The sequence below is a fragment of the Babylonia areolata genome, chromosome 3 (genome assembly GCF_041734735.1).
Source record: "Babylonia areolata isolate BAREFJ2019XMU chromosome 3, ASM4173473v1, whole genome shotgun sequence".
Taxonomy (NCBI): Eukaryota; Metazoa; Mollusca; class Gastropoda; order Neogastropoda; family Buccinidae; genus Babylonia; species Babylonia areolata.
In genome coordinates this window covers 26,834,359-26,850,620 of record NC_134878.1, presented here as the reverse complement: position 1 = coordinate 26,850,620, position 16,262 = coordinate 26,834,359, and the positions used below count along the sequence as shown (strand labels likewise).

At 40.9% G+C, this 16,262-nt stretch overlaps 1 protein-coding gene across 1 annotated transcript; it reads right to left on the bottom strand.

Moving 5' to 3' along the window:
- Positions 1 to 245: 245 nt before the first annotated feature.
- On the bottom strand, positions 246 to 16,143 carry LOC143279896 (phenylalanine--tRNA ligase alpha subunit-like). The gene is made up of 13 exons (XM_076584203.1): positions 15,980 to 16,143; positions 13,485 to 13,622; positions 11,985 to 12,086; positions 10,720 to 10,838; positions 10,340 to 10,432; positions 9,047 to 9,175; positions 8,491 to 8,606; positions 7,328 to 7,412; positions 6,719 to 6,818; positions 3,760 to 3,928; positions 2,970 to 3,047; positions 2,064 to 2,178; positions 246 to 1,479 (listed from the first exon to the last, which is right to left on the bottom strand). The coding sequence occupies exons 1-13, from the start codon at positions 16,115 to 16,117 to the stop codon at positions 1,374 to 1,376; spliced, it is 1,488 nt and encodes a 495-aa protein (XP_076440318.1). The 5' UTR covers positions 16,118 to 16,143; the 3' UTR covers positions 246 to 1,373.
- Between the last annotated feature and the right edge of the window lie 119 nt (positions 16,144 to 16,262).

Sequence of the window (16,262 nt, the reverse complement as noted above, 5' to 3'; positions counted from 1 at the left end):
AGGATTCAGCAGCACAGTTCAAAGTAAACATGGATAAAATGACAGCACAGTTACAACAATGTGGTTGGGTTGATGAAGCTGAACTGTCACTTTTTTTCTTAACATAGAATCAAGAAAACCCCAAATGTCTCAAGGAGGGTGGAAAACTCAAAAACACACTGGGGTAATGATGCACTATCATGCCAACAAAGGCAGTACACACACACACCCAGTACGGAATTAAGCAGAGTCATGAAAAATCACAATCACTGTTGCATAATCATTTATTTTCATCACAATTGAAGCTGTGAACTTACACATGCGCACACACACACACACACACACACAAACACATACTGGTCCGTCCACATCAGAACCTAAACATAAATAAAAGGCAGTCAAACCATCCTTTTTGATTTTTGCCAGACTGGGCATGGATGTTTTCTGACACAGAAACATGACTGATCTGATCTGCACAAGTTAAAGAACCATCCTTTCATATCCTTCCCATTCAATCCTATCAACTGAATAAAGATCAAGACCGATTTACCATTGAAAGCAGTCGCACCGACCAACTTTAAACCCACCCAAAATTTCCCTGAAGAAGACAGATGCTTGATGGACCACCACTGTAAGCGTACATACACACCAACACTAACCCACCCCAAGACTTCATTGGAGACGGTATGTGCTGTGACGGGAGTTACCAGTGTAAACATACATACAGAGCAATACTATACCCATCCAAAGAATTCCATGATCAAGGTATGGGGTGCACCCTTTCCACCACACACTGCAGGAACCATCAGGATGATGTCAGTTAGTCAACAGTCAATGTGTGGAGAATAAGTTATGTCAGGATTTCTCATGGAATGAGCTGATAAAATGCAGTACTCTGAGTGAGTAAAATGTTGAAAAGAGTGTGAGTGTGTGGATGTGTGTGAGCAAAAACTATATATGGGATGCATGTTTTATGTTTTTTCACATCACTTTATTCATATCCCTACTTCTGTATCTACTATCGTAGTCTACTTCTGTATCTACTATCTTAGAACTTTGTTTCATGAGTCATTTTGATCTGGTTTGTTTCATCTCATTTTTTGTCGGTTCTCCAGGCCTGACTTGTGCCTTGAGCTTATGCAAATGTCAGGCATCTACTGGTTTGTTTTTTATACTTAAGAAAAAAAAATGTTTACCCTAGATACGGTATAGTGTACGGATCAGCCCACAAGCTTTGACAACTCCTTTAAACTGAAAAAGAAAACAGAAATAAAAGATAGTTTTCTATCCGGTATCACTCAGTGTGGTACTGTCTTGTGAGGTTTCTGCAGTTGCTGACTGCAGACAGAAGGAAATGTGTTCAGAACTACAGATACTAGCGTACAGCTGAAGGTCTACTTGTCCAAGCGACATAGAGGGTTGTCGTACACCATCTGCAGGTTCACCTTGGGCCCAATCAGGTCACGGATGTTGTTGATGCCGTACTTGATCATCGTAGGGCTGGTAAAAAAAAAAAAAGAAGAAGAAAAAAAGAAAAGACATTTGTTAAAGTTCCAAGGACGCAACACCATGCTGAACTGGAGCCTCAAACCCTGATCACTGCAGAAAATGGATCAGACGTCTGATGCCTGATTCTGCCATAGTGCCTCCGAATTATTAAGCTTGCCCACCAAAAAACAATTTCCATCCAGGTCAAGAGCATAATGACCAGTACTGTGCTGATATAAAAAAAAAAAAATTACATACTGTCACTATAAAAACAACATGCAGACTGACAAAAAAGAAAATGCAATACTATGACAGAAGCCATGATCAACTGTCTCATTTTATTATTATATCTGTCATTGTTTTTATTGCTATTGTCTGTTCTATTACCAGTTACTCAGTAGTAGTAGCATAATTACTATTATCATCATTATCAACATTAATCGGTTGACTGATTAATAAATTGACTTATTCATTCATTTATTGATATGGTACCTGTTAAACATCAAATTACATTTTATGTTTGTTCAGACTATGTTGTATACACGTCTTTCCTGACAAAAAAAAAAAAAAAAAAAAAAAAAGAGGGAGGGACTGACCGCTCCAGCGACAGCCCCCAGGCGATGACCGACACGTCCTCTGGCATCCCCATGGGCAGCAACATCTCTGGCCGGAACACACCGCTGTTCCCCACCTCCACCCACTTCTGCAGCCCTGCACACACCACCACCATCATCACACACACACTGTCCCACTTTGCAAGGAGAAAACAATACATCTTTATTCATCCATTTGGAAATAATCCTGCATCCACAGGTTCATCACTCACCCAATACAAAATTGTTTATCGCCCCTTCACGTGTTTTGATGACCGTCGTCATTTTGTTAAAGGTATCAATTTTCACATTTGAAAGCTCTCGTCTAATTTGTTAACAAAAATTATAATTTTTCACTTCTGAATGTTAACGTTTTTAAACAAAAAAATAGGTCAACCTGTGTCCAGTGATGAGTTTCAGTGTATTTGTGTGTAAGAAAATTTTCAGTGATGAAAGTGACATTTGGACAAACATGACAATAGCAGAGCAAGGCATGAGGGATGTACAATACACTGTCATACCATTCCAGGGCTCCTTACCATCACCATTATGAGGAAAGCTATTAACCCCTTGACTACTCAGCCCTGGTCTAAAGGGGTCAGCATGGCATCAATAAAGTGCAACCTTCTACTTTCATGTGTATTCGTGGTGTCACTGATTCTTCAAAGCCAAAGTAATGCAGTCATTAGAGGAAGAATTTCAGATAAAGAATTGTGACTGACACATCCAATATAAGGAAAGAGAATGCGATTGCTTACAAATGAATTGAAATGAATTACGATGAACTGCTTAAGAATGGTGACTGACAAAAACTTGGTATAATCATGTCGGGTGACAGCCCTTCACTGTGGGGTGTAATCAGCAGCAGGAGTTGCAGAGTTAACCTGGTAAAGACAAGGACAGCCTTACCTTCATGGTAACTGAAGATCTCCATGCTGGGCTCAGTGTAGGGGTTGTAGGCTGGCTTGAAGCGCAGCTTCTTGATCCCTGTCAGCAACAAACCACAGGGTTCCCACGGATAATTAGGACCAGACAAAATTCCATATTTTTTCCAGACCACAGCGAACATTTTCCATTCCAAACACAAAGCCAAACATTTTTTTTGAAATAACTGCTGCATATTCTATCGAGTCATCCTGACCCTTATGCAAGATTCATATATCTTTGAAAAAAAAATATTTTCAAGATGAAGTATACATTGTGTGAGAGAGAACTCAAAATTATAAACCTTTTTATTCAAGGATTAAGATATCAGGCATGGTCATTTCTTCAATTCTGTCCTTGATAATCTACATCAATTACAAAGAGTGCACAGATATATGAAGGTTGGAGGTGAAGAATAAACTGAAAAAGAAAAAATCTTCATGCAGATGGGCATCCATGATGAAGAACACACACACACACACATACACACGCTTAAAAATTTAATTTCCTTTCGCTCCTTTTGGGGTATAGAGGATTACAAATATATGAAAAGAACACATTAAATATGAAAACTAATAAATAAACTGAGTGAACTCAACACTCATGTGTTGAACACAACATAAATCTATTGCATGCTCTAGCAATAATGTGACCCAATTACTCCACTCACTCATTCTCAAAATGCATTCACATGTTCAAAACATATCAAAATAATCTTAACACACACACACACAAAAAGAGAAAAACTAAGACCACGGTCCATGGTCCCACTGACCCAGTTTCATGAAGAACTCATGGATGACCCCCATGAGGTCACCCAGCGTGAGGCCCCGGTCAGCCACCATCCCCTCAATCTGGTGGAACTCCGCCAGGTGGGTGGCGTCCAGGTTCTCATTGCGGAACACCCGGTCAATGGAGAAGTACTTCACTGGCTTGAAAGTCTCCTGCAACAAAAGGCAACATGCACAGTGCTTCACCAGCTGGAAAGTCTCCTGCAACAAATGGCAACATGCACAGTACTTCACCAGCTTGAAAGTCTCCTGCAACACATGGCAACGTGCACAGTACTTCACCAGCTTGAAAGTCTCCTGCAACACAAGGCAACATGCACAGTACTTCACCGGTTTTAAAGTCTCCTGCAACACAAGGTAACATGCACAGTACTTCACCGGTTTTAAAGTCTCCTGCAACACAAGGCAACATGCACAGTACTTCACCGGTTTTAAAGTCTCCTGCAACACAAGGCAACATGCACAGTACTTCACCAGCTGGAAAGTCTCCTGCAACAAAAGGCAACACGCACAGAACTTCACCAGCTGGAAAGTCTCCTGCAACAAAAGGCAACATGCACAGTACTTCACCAGCTGGAAAGTCTCCTGCAACACAAGGCAACATGCACAGTACTTCACCGGTTTTAAAGTCTCCTGCAACACATGGCAACATGCACAGTACTTCACCGGTTTTAAAGTCTCCTGCAACACAAGGCAACATGCACAGTACTTCACCGGTTTTAAAGTCTCCTGCAACACATGGCAACATGCACAGTACTTCACCGGTTTTAAAGTCTCCTGCAACAAAAAGCAACGTGCATAGTACTTCACCGGTTTTAAAGTCTCCTGCAACAAAAGGCAACATGCACAGTGCTTCACCGGTTTTAAAGTCTCCTGCAACAAAAGGCAACATGCACAGTACTTCATATATACTGGCATAAGCCAATAGGTTGTTAACTCAACTCTAACATAGCACTAATGTGTCCACAAAAGAAACGAGAGTCTGAGCATTTAGGATCGAATCCTACGCTTTCCAGAATTTTCTCCCCTCCACTAGTCCTTGAGTGGGAGGTCTGGACACTAGTCATTTAGACAAGACAATAAACCAAGGTCCTGTGTGCAACATGCAATTTGCACACATAAAAGAACTCATGGCTACAAAAGGGCTGACCTTGGCAAAATTGTGTAGCAAAACCCACGTTGATAGGAAAAACCAATACACCCGCAGGCAGAAAAAACAACAAAGGTTGGTGTGGTGCTGCACTGTGGCAAAGCTCTTCCTGGTAGAAATTTGTTGAGATACAAAATAACACAATGCAATCTTCACAGGCATGTGTCAGGTAGGACCTGTGCTCCTGTGAGTGTTTTCTGTGTTCTGGGCAGGACGGTGGTGGAGAGTGGAATAACTGACATTGTAGTGATTCACATGTTTTCATTTGGTTTCTTCTCCTTTTTTTTTTTTTGTTTCCTTTTTGTAACAATTTGCTTCAAACCTTCTGCAGGATAAGGGCTGGATATAAAAGGTATATTCCTTGCTTATCTAATACCCATGTCAATAAAAGCATATTCCTTGCTTATCTAATACCCACGTTAATAAAGGCATTTTCCTTGCTTATCTAATACCCATGTTCATAAAGGGATATACCTTGCTTATTTAATACCCATTTCAATAAAAGCATATACCTTGCTTATCTAACACCCATGTGAATAAAGACATATTCCTTGCTTATCTAATACCCATGTTAATAAAGGTATATTCCTTGCTTCCCACGTTCATAAAAGGATACACCTTGCTTACCTAATACCCACGTTCATAAAGGCATATTCCTTGCTTATCTAATACCCATTTCAATAAAGGCAAATCCCTTGCTTATCTAACACCCATGTGAATAAAGACATATTCCTTGCTTATCTAATACCCATGTCAATAAAGGCATATTCCTTGCTTATCTAATACCCATGTTAATAAAGGCATATTCCTTGCTTATCTAATACCCATGTTAATAAAGGCATATTCCTTGCTTCCCACGTTCATAAAGGCATATACCATGCTTACCTAATACCCACGTTCATAAAGGCATATCCCTTGCTTATCTAATACCCATGTTCATAAAGGCATATTCCTTGCGTATCTAATACCCATTTCAATAAAGGCATATTCCTTGCTTATCTAATACCCATGTTAATAAAGGCATATTCCTTGCTTCCCACGTTCATAAAGGCATATACCTTGCTTACCTAATACCCACGTTCATAAAGGCATATTCCTTGCTTATCTAATACCCATTTCAATAAAGGCATATCCCTTGCTTATCTAATACCCACGTTCATAAAGGCATATTCCTTGCGTATCTAATACCCATTTCAATAAGGCATATTCCTTGCTTATCTAATGCCCATGTTAATAAAGGCATATTCCTTGCTTATCTAATACCCAAATTAATAAAGACATATACCTTGCTTACCTAAAACCCACGTTCATAAAGGCATATACCTTGCTTATCTAATACCCAAGTTCATAAAGACACATACCTTGTTTATCTAATACCCAAGTTCATAAAGATATATATCTTGCTTATCTAATACCCACGTTCATAAAGGCATATTCCTTGCTTTCTACTACCCATGTTCATAAGGGCATAGCTTATCTAATACCCATTTCAATAAAGGCATGATGGAGTGTCCCGGATGAGTAGGCAGGCAGGCTTACCTGTCGGTGTGTGTCCTCATATGGGAGAAGAGGCCGATTCTGGAATAAAGGCATATACCTTGCTTATCTAACACCCATGTTAATAAAGGCATATTCCTTGCTTATCTAATACCCACATTCATAAAGGCATATACCACCTTTATAAAGGCATATACCTTGCTTATCTAATACCCATGTTCATAAAGGCATATACCTTACTTATCTAATACCCATGTTAATAAAGACTTTGTCTCCTTTTCTCTCATCAGTCCCACCTGTTGGGCCAGTTTGTACAGCATGCGTGCACTGACAGGAGTGGTGTGTGTACGGAGGACATTTTTTTCTGTTTCTTCCATCTGCCACTCATAGCCATACCTGGAAAGAAAAAGAAAAAAAAAATCAGAAAAAGAATGTTTCCTACAAACAGTAAAGAATATTCAAGATTCAAAGAAAATCTTTTTGCAACCTTTGGGGTGTGAAGGATACAACAGTCATATGTATAAAACACTGATTCACAACTTCAGTCCAGCAATGTCAAACAAAACATGAAAAAACAATACGAAAGCAAAGCAATAATTCATTATTAAAAAGAAATAAAGTGAACTTCAGCAAAAGAACATCTGTTCCAGGAGTTTAACGACAAATTACATACACTTCCCGGAACAATCATCAATTTTACTTCTTCTTTTTTTATGTAAGAAATTCAGCCATTCCAGAACAGGAGTCATGCTTGCTAACCCTAGAGAAGGTGAACACATGGGAGGTAACTGACCCTGTGGACCATGCTTGCTAACCCTAGAGAAGGTGAACACATGGGAGGTAACTGACCCTGTGGACCATGCTTGCTAACCCCACAGAAGGTGAACACATGGGAGGTAACTGACCCGGTGGAGCCAAAGTCCCCAGTGCTGTGGACCTTGGCCACTTTCTGCAGGTAGTCCATGGGGAAGGCACTGGCCGTGCTGGGGTCTGAAAACCAAATCAGGTAACACTGCTTAAAGTCCAGGTAAACACAAAGATGCCATATCAGGCCTGATTACCTGTCTTACAATCCTACTAAAGACAAAGAGGCCATATCAGGCCTGAGTACCTGTCTTACAGTCCTGCTAAACACAAAGAGGCCATATCAGGCCTGATTACCTGTCTTACAGTCCTGCTAAACACAAAGAGGCCATATCAGGCCTGATTACCTGTCTTACAGTCCTGCTAAACACAAAGAGGCCATATCAGGCCTGATTACCCGTCTTACAATCCTGCTAAACACAAAGAGGCCATACCAGGCCTGATTACCTGTCTAACAGTCCGAACACAAAGAGGCCATACCAGGCCTGATTACCTGTCTAACAGTCCAGGTAAACTCAAAGAGACCATATCAGGCCTGATTACCTGTCTTACAGTCCAGGTAAACACACAGAGGCCATATCAGGCCTGATTACCTGTCTTACAGTCCGAACACAAAGAGGCCATATCAGGCCTGATTACCTTCTTACAGTCCAAACACAAAGAGGCTATATCAGGCCTGATTACCTGTTTTACAGTCCTACTAAACACAAAGAGGCCGTATCAGGCCTGATTTCTTATGGTTTCTTAGCCATTAATGACGTTGCCTGCCAACGCTGCTGGTTGATGGTCCTTCCGAGATATGTAAATGATTCCACTTCTTCCAGGCCCTAACTGCTCACCAACATCATGATCATGTGATCATCAAAGGATCTATCAAAGTTTCAAACTTTCCGTCTTTATCACCAACTTTCCAGCTTTGATAAATCGCAACAATCACCTGTATAACACTACAGAAAAAGGAGGAGTTTGTATTATGCTCCATGTTTAGTGATACATATACTTACCATGTCAAACTGATGCAAACTAGGCCTATCGGTTTGCTCTGCTTGGCCAAATTTCGCGCGGCTAACGGTGAAAACATGACCTGTCTTGATTTTTTGGTAATCTGTGAATCCTGGTTTTCACACAGACTATGTTTTGACACATGAGCCAAATCTGGGAGGAGATGTGGGTGGAAGGCAGGAGAAAGTGATGTGGTTCATACCAGAGATGAAGAAGGTGTCCTGGGAATCACGGGCTGGGTGTTTCTGAGGCACAAAGAGAGTGTCAAAGTTCCAGAAACTGCTCTCAATGAAGTTGTTGGTGGGCATCTCTGTGAACCTGAAAATGTCACAACCACACAAACACAAGTCCCCACACACACATCCACGCACACACATACAATGCTCAGATAAATACCTGTTACCTGAGGTCTAAAGCATATAATACTAAATGTGTGGTCAAAAACAAAAACAAAAAAAACAGAAAAGGAAAGGCTGGCACACACACTTGTATCACCCATGTACAGAACCTCCCTCACACCCCGTCCACAAAATACAACAAAAATGCACACACATACACATACACACACACACTACACACAAAACCATCCCAAACCAAACAACAGTAATAAGAAAAATACAACAAAAAAGAATATATACATGATGAAGAAGACTAAAACCCATGTTTTATCACATTTCCATACATAAACACACACACACACACACACACACACACACACACACACAAGCATAAAGAGAAACACACAAACACACACTGACCCCATCTCCAGGAAGATCTGGCGGTACTGTGTGCGCACTTTGAGCAGTGGATGAAGGTGGCCTCTCTCCGGGGGAACTCCCAGGGCATCAAAGTTGTATGGCTTGAACTGCTTCGTCTTCCACGACCCACTGAAACATTGTGTTGTATTGTGGTGTGTTGTGCTGTGCTGTATTGTATTGTATTGTATCATATCAAAAATATTGTATTGCATTGGACTGGATTGGACTGGATTGGATTGGATTACTCTTTCATCACAACAGATCTCTCTGAGTAAAATTAAGGCTATTCTCCCCTGGAAGACCATGTCACTACAGAACAGCACTACCCTTTTTTTTCCTGCCTGCATGTGTGTTCTTTTCAAAATAGATTTTTCTACAGAATTTTGGCAGGGACAACACTTTTCTTACCATGGGTTCTTTCAATAGTGCTGCCTGTATGCTAGTTGATACACATGGGACCTCAGTTTATCGTCCCATCCAAATCACTAGCGTCCAGGCCACCACTCAAGGTCTAGTGGAGGGTGAGAAAATACTGGTGAATGTGGGTTTCGATCCCATGCCCTCAGTTTCTCTCGCTTCCTCGGTATATACTTAACCATTAATCCATCACTCCACTATCAGAGTCTCAGCAGTGTAGCGGGTCTGATTCCATTTGTCTGTTCCTGTTAGTCAATACCGCTTCTTCTATCATTGTTCTTTAATAATTATTGAGATGGCATCCAGACAGAGTTCCAACAAACATAACCAAAACAAAGTCCCATACTGTTTTCAGACCTCTTCCAGACCAGACAGAACATTTTCCATACCTAACACCCAGCCAAACTCAATCAAAAATTTGTCAAGTACACCACTGACAGAGATCAGCCAATATCCTGGTGTAAATGCTAATTTTCTTTTTCTCTTTTTCTTTCTATTGCATTAAGTTCTGAAGGAACTGATCAAGGATTTTTATTAAATTTCCAAGACTTTTCCAGACACTGAAGGGCAAAACATACTTTCCCAAGACTTTTACAGGCTGTGCAAACACTGCATGCAGTACGCAGTCGTCAACTGAGCCGACAGTTATTTTAATTTGCTTAGATCAGTTTTTGAATAGCAAGTCCATTTTCCTAACTATACAACAGTCTATTGACTCACCAGGCCATACATTTTCTAAATGGGGAAAAGAGCTCTGGGAACCATACCAATCCTCACACACTTCTACAACTCTGTACAAATCCTGCCATTATCATTCCTCCCTTTAACTCAATGACAGCAGGTCTGACGGAATGAAAAACACAAACAACTACCAACCTCTGAATCATGGCAGGCGTGAGGTCCACCTCTCGCTTTTCCACAGTGAGGGTGAAGTTAGCTCCCTTCTTTAGTCTGTATCCTGTCTCCTTCCTGTACATCAACAAACACCATATCAAACACCACCACTGCTGTTGACAACACCACCACTGCTATTGACAACAAACACCACATCAAACACCACCACTGCTGTTGACAACACCACCACTGCTATTGACAACAAACACCACATCAAACACCACCACTGCTGTTGACAACAAACACCACCACAGCTACTGACAACAAACACCACAGAAAAACAACAAGAAAGGAGTAAAAAAAACAAAAAAAAAAAAAACCCAAAACACATAAGACCACATCTCTAAATACTGAATGCTTACACTTCAGCAATGAGTTTTCGCTTCTTGTACTCTGCTTTAGCGGAATCAGTGATTCCATCCAAGGAGAGGTTCTGAATCTTCAGCAAACACTTCTGCACTGTGTCTTCAATGGAGTCCACCTGAAACAAAGTATGTCGAGGAACCATATACTTAAAGCTTTCCACATCATTTGTCGCCATCTGACAATACAGAAAAAGAAGAAGAAAAAAAATCCCAAATAAATGAACAAACCAAGATACACAAACAAGAAAAAAAAACAACCAACAAACAAACAAACAACAACAACACAAGCAAACAACAACAACACAAACAAACAACCACAACACCACCACCACCAACAACAACACAAAAAAAAACATCAATGCACCCCATACACTGTCAGTTCAACATCTTGTTTGATCTTTAAATAGTTTAATCAAAAGGAAAAAAAAGTATAACTTTTCCTCTAACATGAAAATCACAAGGAACTGATTTTTTCTTTAATTCCAAAAGAAAAACAACAACACTCATTCACAGTTTTGTACCTGTATGGTTTTTTTTTCATTACTATAATAGTGACAGAAACAAGCAACAGACATATCATTAACCCCCCTGACTGCTGCCGACAGACCATGTTTGTAAATGAAGAGCTGTCAGCTCACTGAGAACACAGCTTACATGTCAGGATGTCAGTTTCCCATGTTTGTAAATGAAGAGCAGTCACCTCACTGAGATAACACACAGCTTGCATGTCAGGATGTCAGTTACCCATGCTTGTAAATGAAGAGCTGTCAGCTCAATGAGATAACACACAGCTTACATGTCAGGATGTCAGTTTCCCATGTTTGTAAATGAACAGCAGTCACCTCACTGAGATAACACACAGCTTACATGTCAGGATGTCAGTTACCCATGCTTGTAAATGAAGAGCTGTCAGCTCAATGAGATAACACACAGCTTACATGTCAGGATGTCAGTTTCCCATGTTTGTAAATGAACAGCAGTCACCTCACTGAGATAACACACAGCTTACATGTCAGGATGTCAGTTACCCATGTTTGTAAATGAAGGGCTGTCACCTCACTGAAATAACACACAGCTTACGTGTCAGGATGTCAGTCAGCCTTTTTTTGCATTGGACCTCTTCCTTTTGTGAGGACATTTCTTTTGAGAGCAAAATCAGTGACATCCACAACTGCACTGAAAACTCATGTCATGCAAATCCCATTTCACCCAGGTTCAGCGGTCAAGGGGTTAATGTAATCTTCCCACTCTGTCTGACCAACCTTACGGAAGACACGTGGACCCCCCTCAGCAGCCTTGTCCATTCTGATCCAGCCAGCGGACATGGCTTTGCTGAAGCCCACTTTGAAATTGGGCACCGCTTTCTGCAAGGATTGATAGTACATGGAATCACTATTCTACCATCTTTTGTCTACTACATTTAAAAAAACCCAAAAACAATGTCTTTTAGAAACATTTTCAAAAAACAATGTCTTTTAGAAACATTTTCAAAAAACAAAAACAATGTCTTTTAGAAACAATAAAAAAAACACAAAAAAAACAAAACAATGCCTTTTAGAAACAAGGTAGTTTGCAGAACTAAAATGGCACTGCTACAATTAGCTGGTGTAATCCCTTTTGTTGGTAATGTGACTCTTCCCGTGCCCCATCCCACACCTCTGCCATTCACTTTTTATTTTTCTCTCTGCTAATCCTCGCATCCTCTCGCGGCATGTCCATCCACTTCCGTGTGTGTGTGGTGCATCCATGAGAGAGAGAGAGAGAGAGAGAGAGAGAGAGAGAGACAGACAGACAGAGAGAGAGAGACAGAGAGAGAGAGAGTGTGTGTGTGTGTTGAAAAGAATGAACGTATACATGTGCAGATCACCTTCTAGTGAATGGACAATAAACCAATGGGAAGAAGGATCAGCTGCTGAGACAGAATCAGTAAACATTTCTAGATAATGGCCTTCATTATCTGCATGATTTCTTTTATCAGAGATAAACCAGTTATCTTGAGCAAACCAGTTCAATGAGTCAATGTTCAATGCTTTCTTTGCTTAACTAAAGATTAAAAAAAAAAAAGCCCGAAAATAAAATGAAATAGGAAAAGAGTTATATTCTAATGAATTTTGTTTCTGACAGAGCCAGGAAACTGCCCTGCTTTTGTTGTTTGTTTTTGTTGTTTTGTTTTTTTGTTGTTGTTTTTTTCTGAATATAACTGTATTAACTTTATTTTATTTTATTTTTTTAACAAAAAATGTGTCCCCATATGTGTGCATAAGTATACAAATGTGCATGAGATTACATGTGTGTGTGTGTGTGTGTGTGTGTGTGTGTGTGTGTGTGTGTCTCATTGTGTGTGTGTGTCTGTGTCTCATTGTGTGTGTGTGTGTCTGTCTCTTTGTGTGTGTGTGTGTGTGTGTGTGTGTGTGTCTCATTGTGTGTGTGTGTGTCTGTCTCTTTGTGTGTGTGTGTGTGTGTGTGTGTGTGTTGTGTCTGTATACATCACAAGTATATGATGTCTGTGCTGTCTTTCAAAGTAGAGTCAGTACTGTATATGTGTGTGTGTGTGTGTGTGTGTGTGTGTGTGTGTGTGTGTGTGTGTGTGTGTGTGTGTGTGTGTGTGTCTGTATACATCACAAGTATACTATGTCTGTGCTGTGTTTAAAATAAGTCAGTACTGTGTGTGTGTGTGTGTGTGTGTGTGTGTGTGTGTGTGTGTGTGTGTGTGCATTTGCATAAGCTTAGTTCACTGTGCATTTGTGCACATGTCAACTGACCATGAGGTCGCCCTGTGGAATGCCCTCCTTGGGAACTTTCTGAAACACCACAGCCTCATGGCTTCCATTGGCAACCACTGACAAACCTTCTTCTGTCAGCTGAAGGAATTTGGTCTGCACTTGCTCCACACTCAGAATCTGCACAAAAATTCAAGACATGATGTATGCTCTTCCAATCAACACAGTCACAAAAGTGGCCATGGTTATGTCAGCACTGGTTGAGCCAGCGCAATTTTATCTTAACCTTTGGACTGCCAAATAATTTACTCCACTACAACTGCCACAAAAGCTGTACCCAAATGGCGGCTAAAGAAATCAATAATTCTGTTGTGTGAAAGCTTTTGTGTTGTTTTGGAATTATAATGGTAGCTTTGCCTTGCCAAGGTTCCCCAGATTCTGGAAATACTCTACATCACCCAGGAATGTGCTTTTTCAAGTGATTTTACTGGCTGATTGGAGGATTTCAATAACTCCATTTTTTACTCATCTACATTGGCAAGCAAAATGGCGACACCGTGTCAAAGCTGAGTGTGAGCAAAGGTAAATAGTATGACACTTTTAGCCACTGCTCAATGGAAATTAGAATAAATGCTGAAAGAAGATGAAGATAAACTGCAATGTGATAGTTGTTTGGAAGAAGGTGGCAGAATGGTTAAGACGCTCAGCTGCCAATACAGAGAGTCCGTGAGGGTGTGGGTTCGAATCCCGCTCTCGCCCTTTCTCCTAAGTTTGACTGGAAAATCAAACTGAGCGTCTAGTCTTTCGGATGAGACGATAAACCGAGGTCCCGTGTGCAGCACGCACTTGGCGCACTGAAAAAGAACCCATGGCAACGAGAGTGTTGTCCTCTGGCGAAATTACGTAAAATGAAATCCACTTTCATAGGTACACAAATATGTAAGCATGCACTCAAGGCCTGACTAAGCGCGTTGGGTTATGCTGCTGGTCAGGCATCTGCTCAACAGATGTGGTGTAGCGTGTATGGATTTGTCCGAACGCAGTGACGCCTCCTTGAGAAAGTGAAAGTGAAAGTGAAAGTGTTTGGAGGAGGAGGGTGTAGAATATCAGCCTGCTCTTCACCCAAAGAGCAGAACAGAGTCCTGACTTTCCTAGCAGACAGCACTGAATGATTTGAGAACAGATCATGCTGTGTGTGACAGACAGGCCCATGAGAGGTAACAGGGATGGGGGAGGTATCAGTGTGAAAAGTGAAAAAAGACATGAGGTCAAGAAGGACAGGGGGAGGACAGTGGGGTGGGCGTGGAGGTGTGCCTAATTTCAAATTGACATTGGACTGAAGATTTTGATCCAGGAATTTCCTCGTTGGGGGTGGTTTCTTTGTGTGTGTGTGGGGGGGGGGGGGGGGGGGGGGGGGGGGGGGGGGGTGGGCGAGGGCGCACGCACGTTTGTCTGTGTGTATTAGTTCATGTGTATGTGTGTGCAATGTTCATTTTTGAAAAAAAAAAAAATCTTGTGGATCACATATTCAATTAATCACAACATACGAGATATTAATCCAGAATTTTTTCTACATCTACCCTGTTTTATTTGTGAAAATTAGCTGGCAAATGGGATTTAGTTATTTGTCAAATCCCTTGGCAGGCCAAGAGTTAAATAAAAAATCTAAACATATCTAAAGAACAAGCTATTTATATCAATCTATTTCTTCTTCTCTTCTTCGTTCGTGGGCTGCAACTCCCACATTCACTTGTATGTACATGAGTAGGCTTTTACGTGTATGATTGTCTTTATCCCGCCATGTAACCAGCCATAGTCCGTTTTCAGGGGTGGAGGGGGGGGGGGGGGTGCATGCTGGTATGTTCTTGTTTCCATAACCCACCAAACGCTGACATTGATTACAGGATCTTTAGCGTGCACATTTGATCTTCTGCTTGCATATACACACCAAGGGGGTTCAGGCACAAGGAGGTCTGCACATATGTTGACCTGGGAGATGGGAAAAATCTCCACCCTTTACCCACCAGGCACTATTACCGAGATTTGAACCTGAGACTCTCAGGTTGAAAGTCCAATGCTTTAACCACACTGTGACAATGCGTTTATGTGTGTGCATGCATCCCTCTGTGTGCGTGTGTGTGTGAGTGTGTGTGTGTGTGTATGTTACTATGGTTGTGTGTGAATTTGTAAAATGTGACTATACGCTGGCAGCTCTGCAAACATTCTGTTCTGTTACCAAACTGGAAACAAAAAGTGAAATAACTCCTATTGTCCTAAACTCGGAATATGTTCGGTGTCAAGATGCATCCGCATCGCAGTCAATGGCACAGCATTGTTGGTTAATCTCACTTATGATAAACAGAAACCTAACGATCGCTATTTTTTTTTTTTTTTTTTTTTATATTCCGACTGAATTAGACCTATGCTTGGTAAAATCCAATTTTAGCGACCTGAAACACGTGCCATGCCCAGTTATCTACCATGTGTTTCGATGTCAGATGTCAGCCATGCATGTATGAAAATCATATGGAACTTACATCTCCCAAAGACTGGAGGCTTTTGACGGCACCGACCAGTACTTGATGATCAACGCCAAGTTTTTTGGCCAGTACCAAAGTGTCCACTTCACCTGTGTTGTTCACTTCTTCAAGCAAGACTTCTCTGTAGTCTGCCATATTGAAATGTGTAAAGTGTGGGTTGCCTTTCCTGATGGTTGCGTCATGTTCTATGAAAGTTCTTTTTTATTCTTCATTGGGGGAATCTGCTTTTTAAAATGTAATTTCCTAACTTTCAGCAAAGTTTATTGCTGAATATTTTATT

Bases quoted from the DNA above. Each gene is read 5' to 3' on its own strand.
- LOC143279896 (XM_076584203.1), bottom strand. From the start codon at position 16,117: ATGGCAGACTACAGAGAAGTCTTGCTTGAAGAAGTGAACAACACAGGT. The intron at 12,087-13,484 runs GTCAGTTGACAT...CAATCCTTGCAG, and splicing joins TTCCACAGGGCGACCTCATG to AAAGCGGTGCCCAATTTCAA. The intron at 1,480-2,063 runs GTCAGTCCCTCC...TTTTTTTACCAG, and splicing joins TGGGGGCTGTCGCTGGAGCG to CCCTACGATGATCAAGTACG.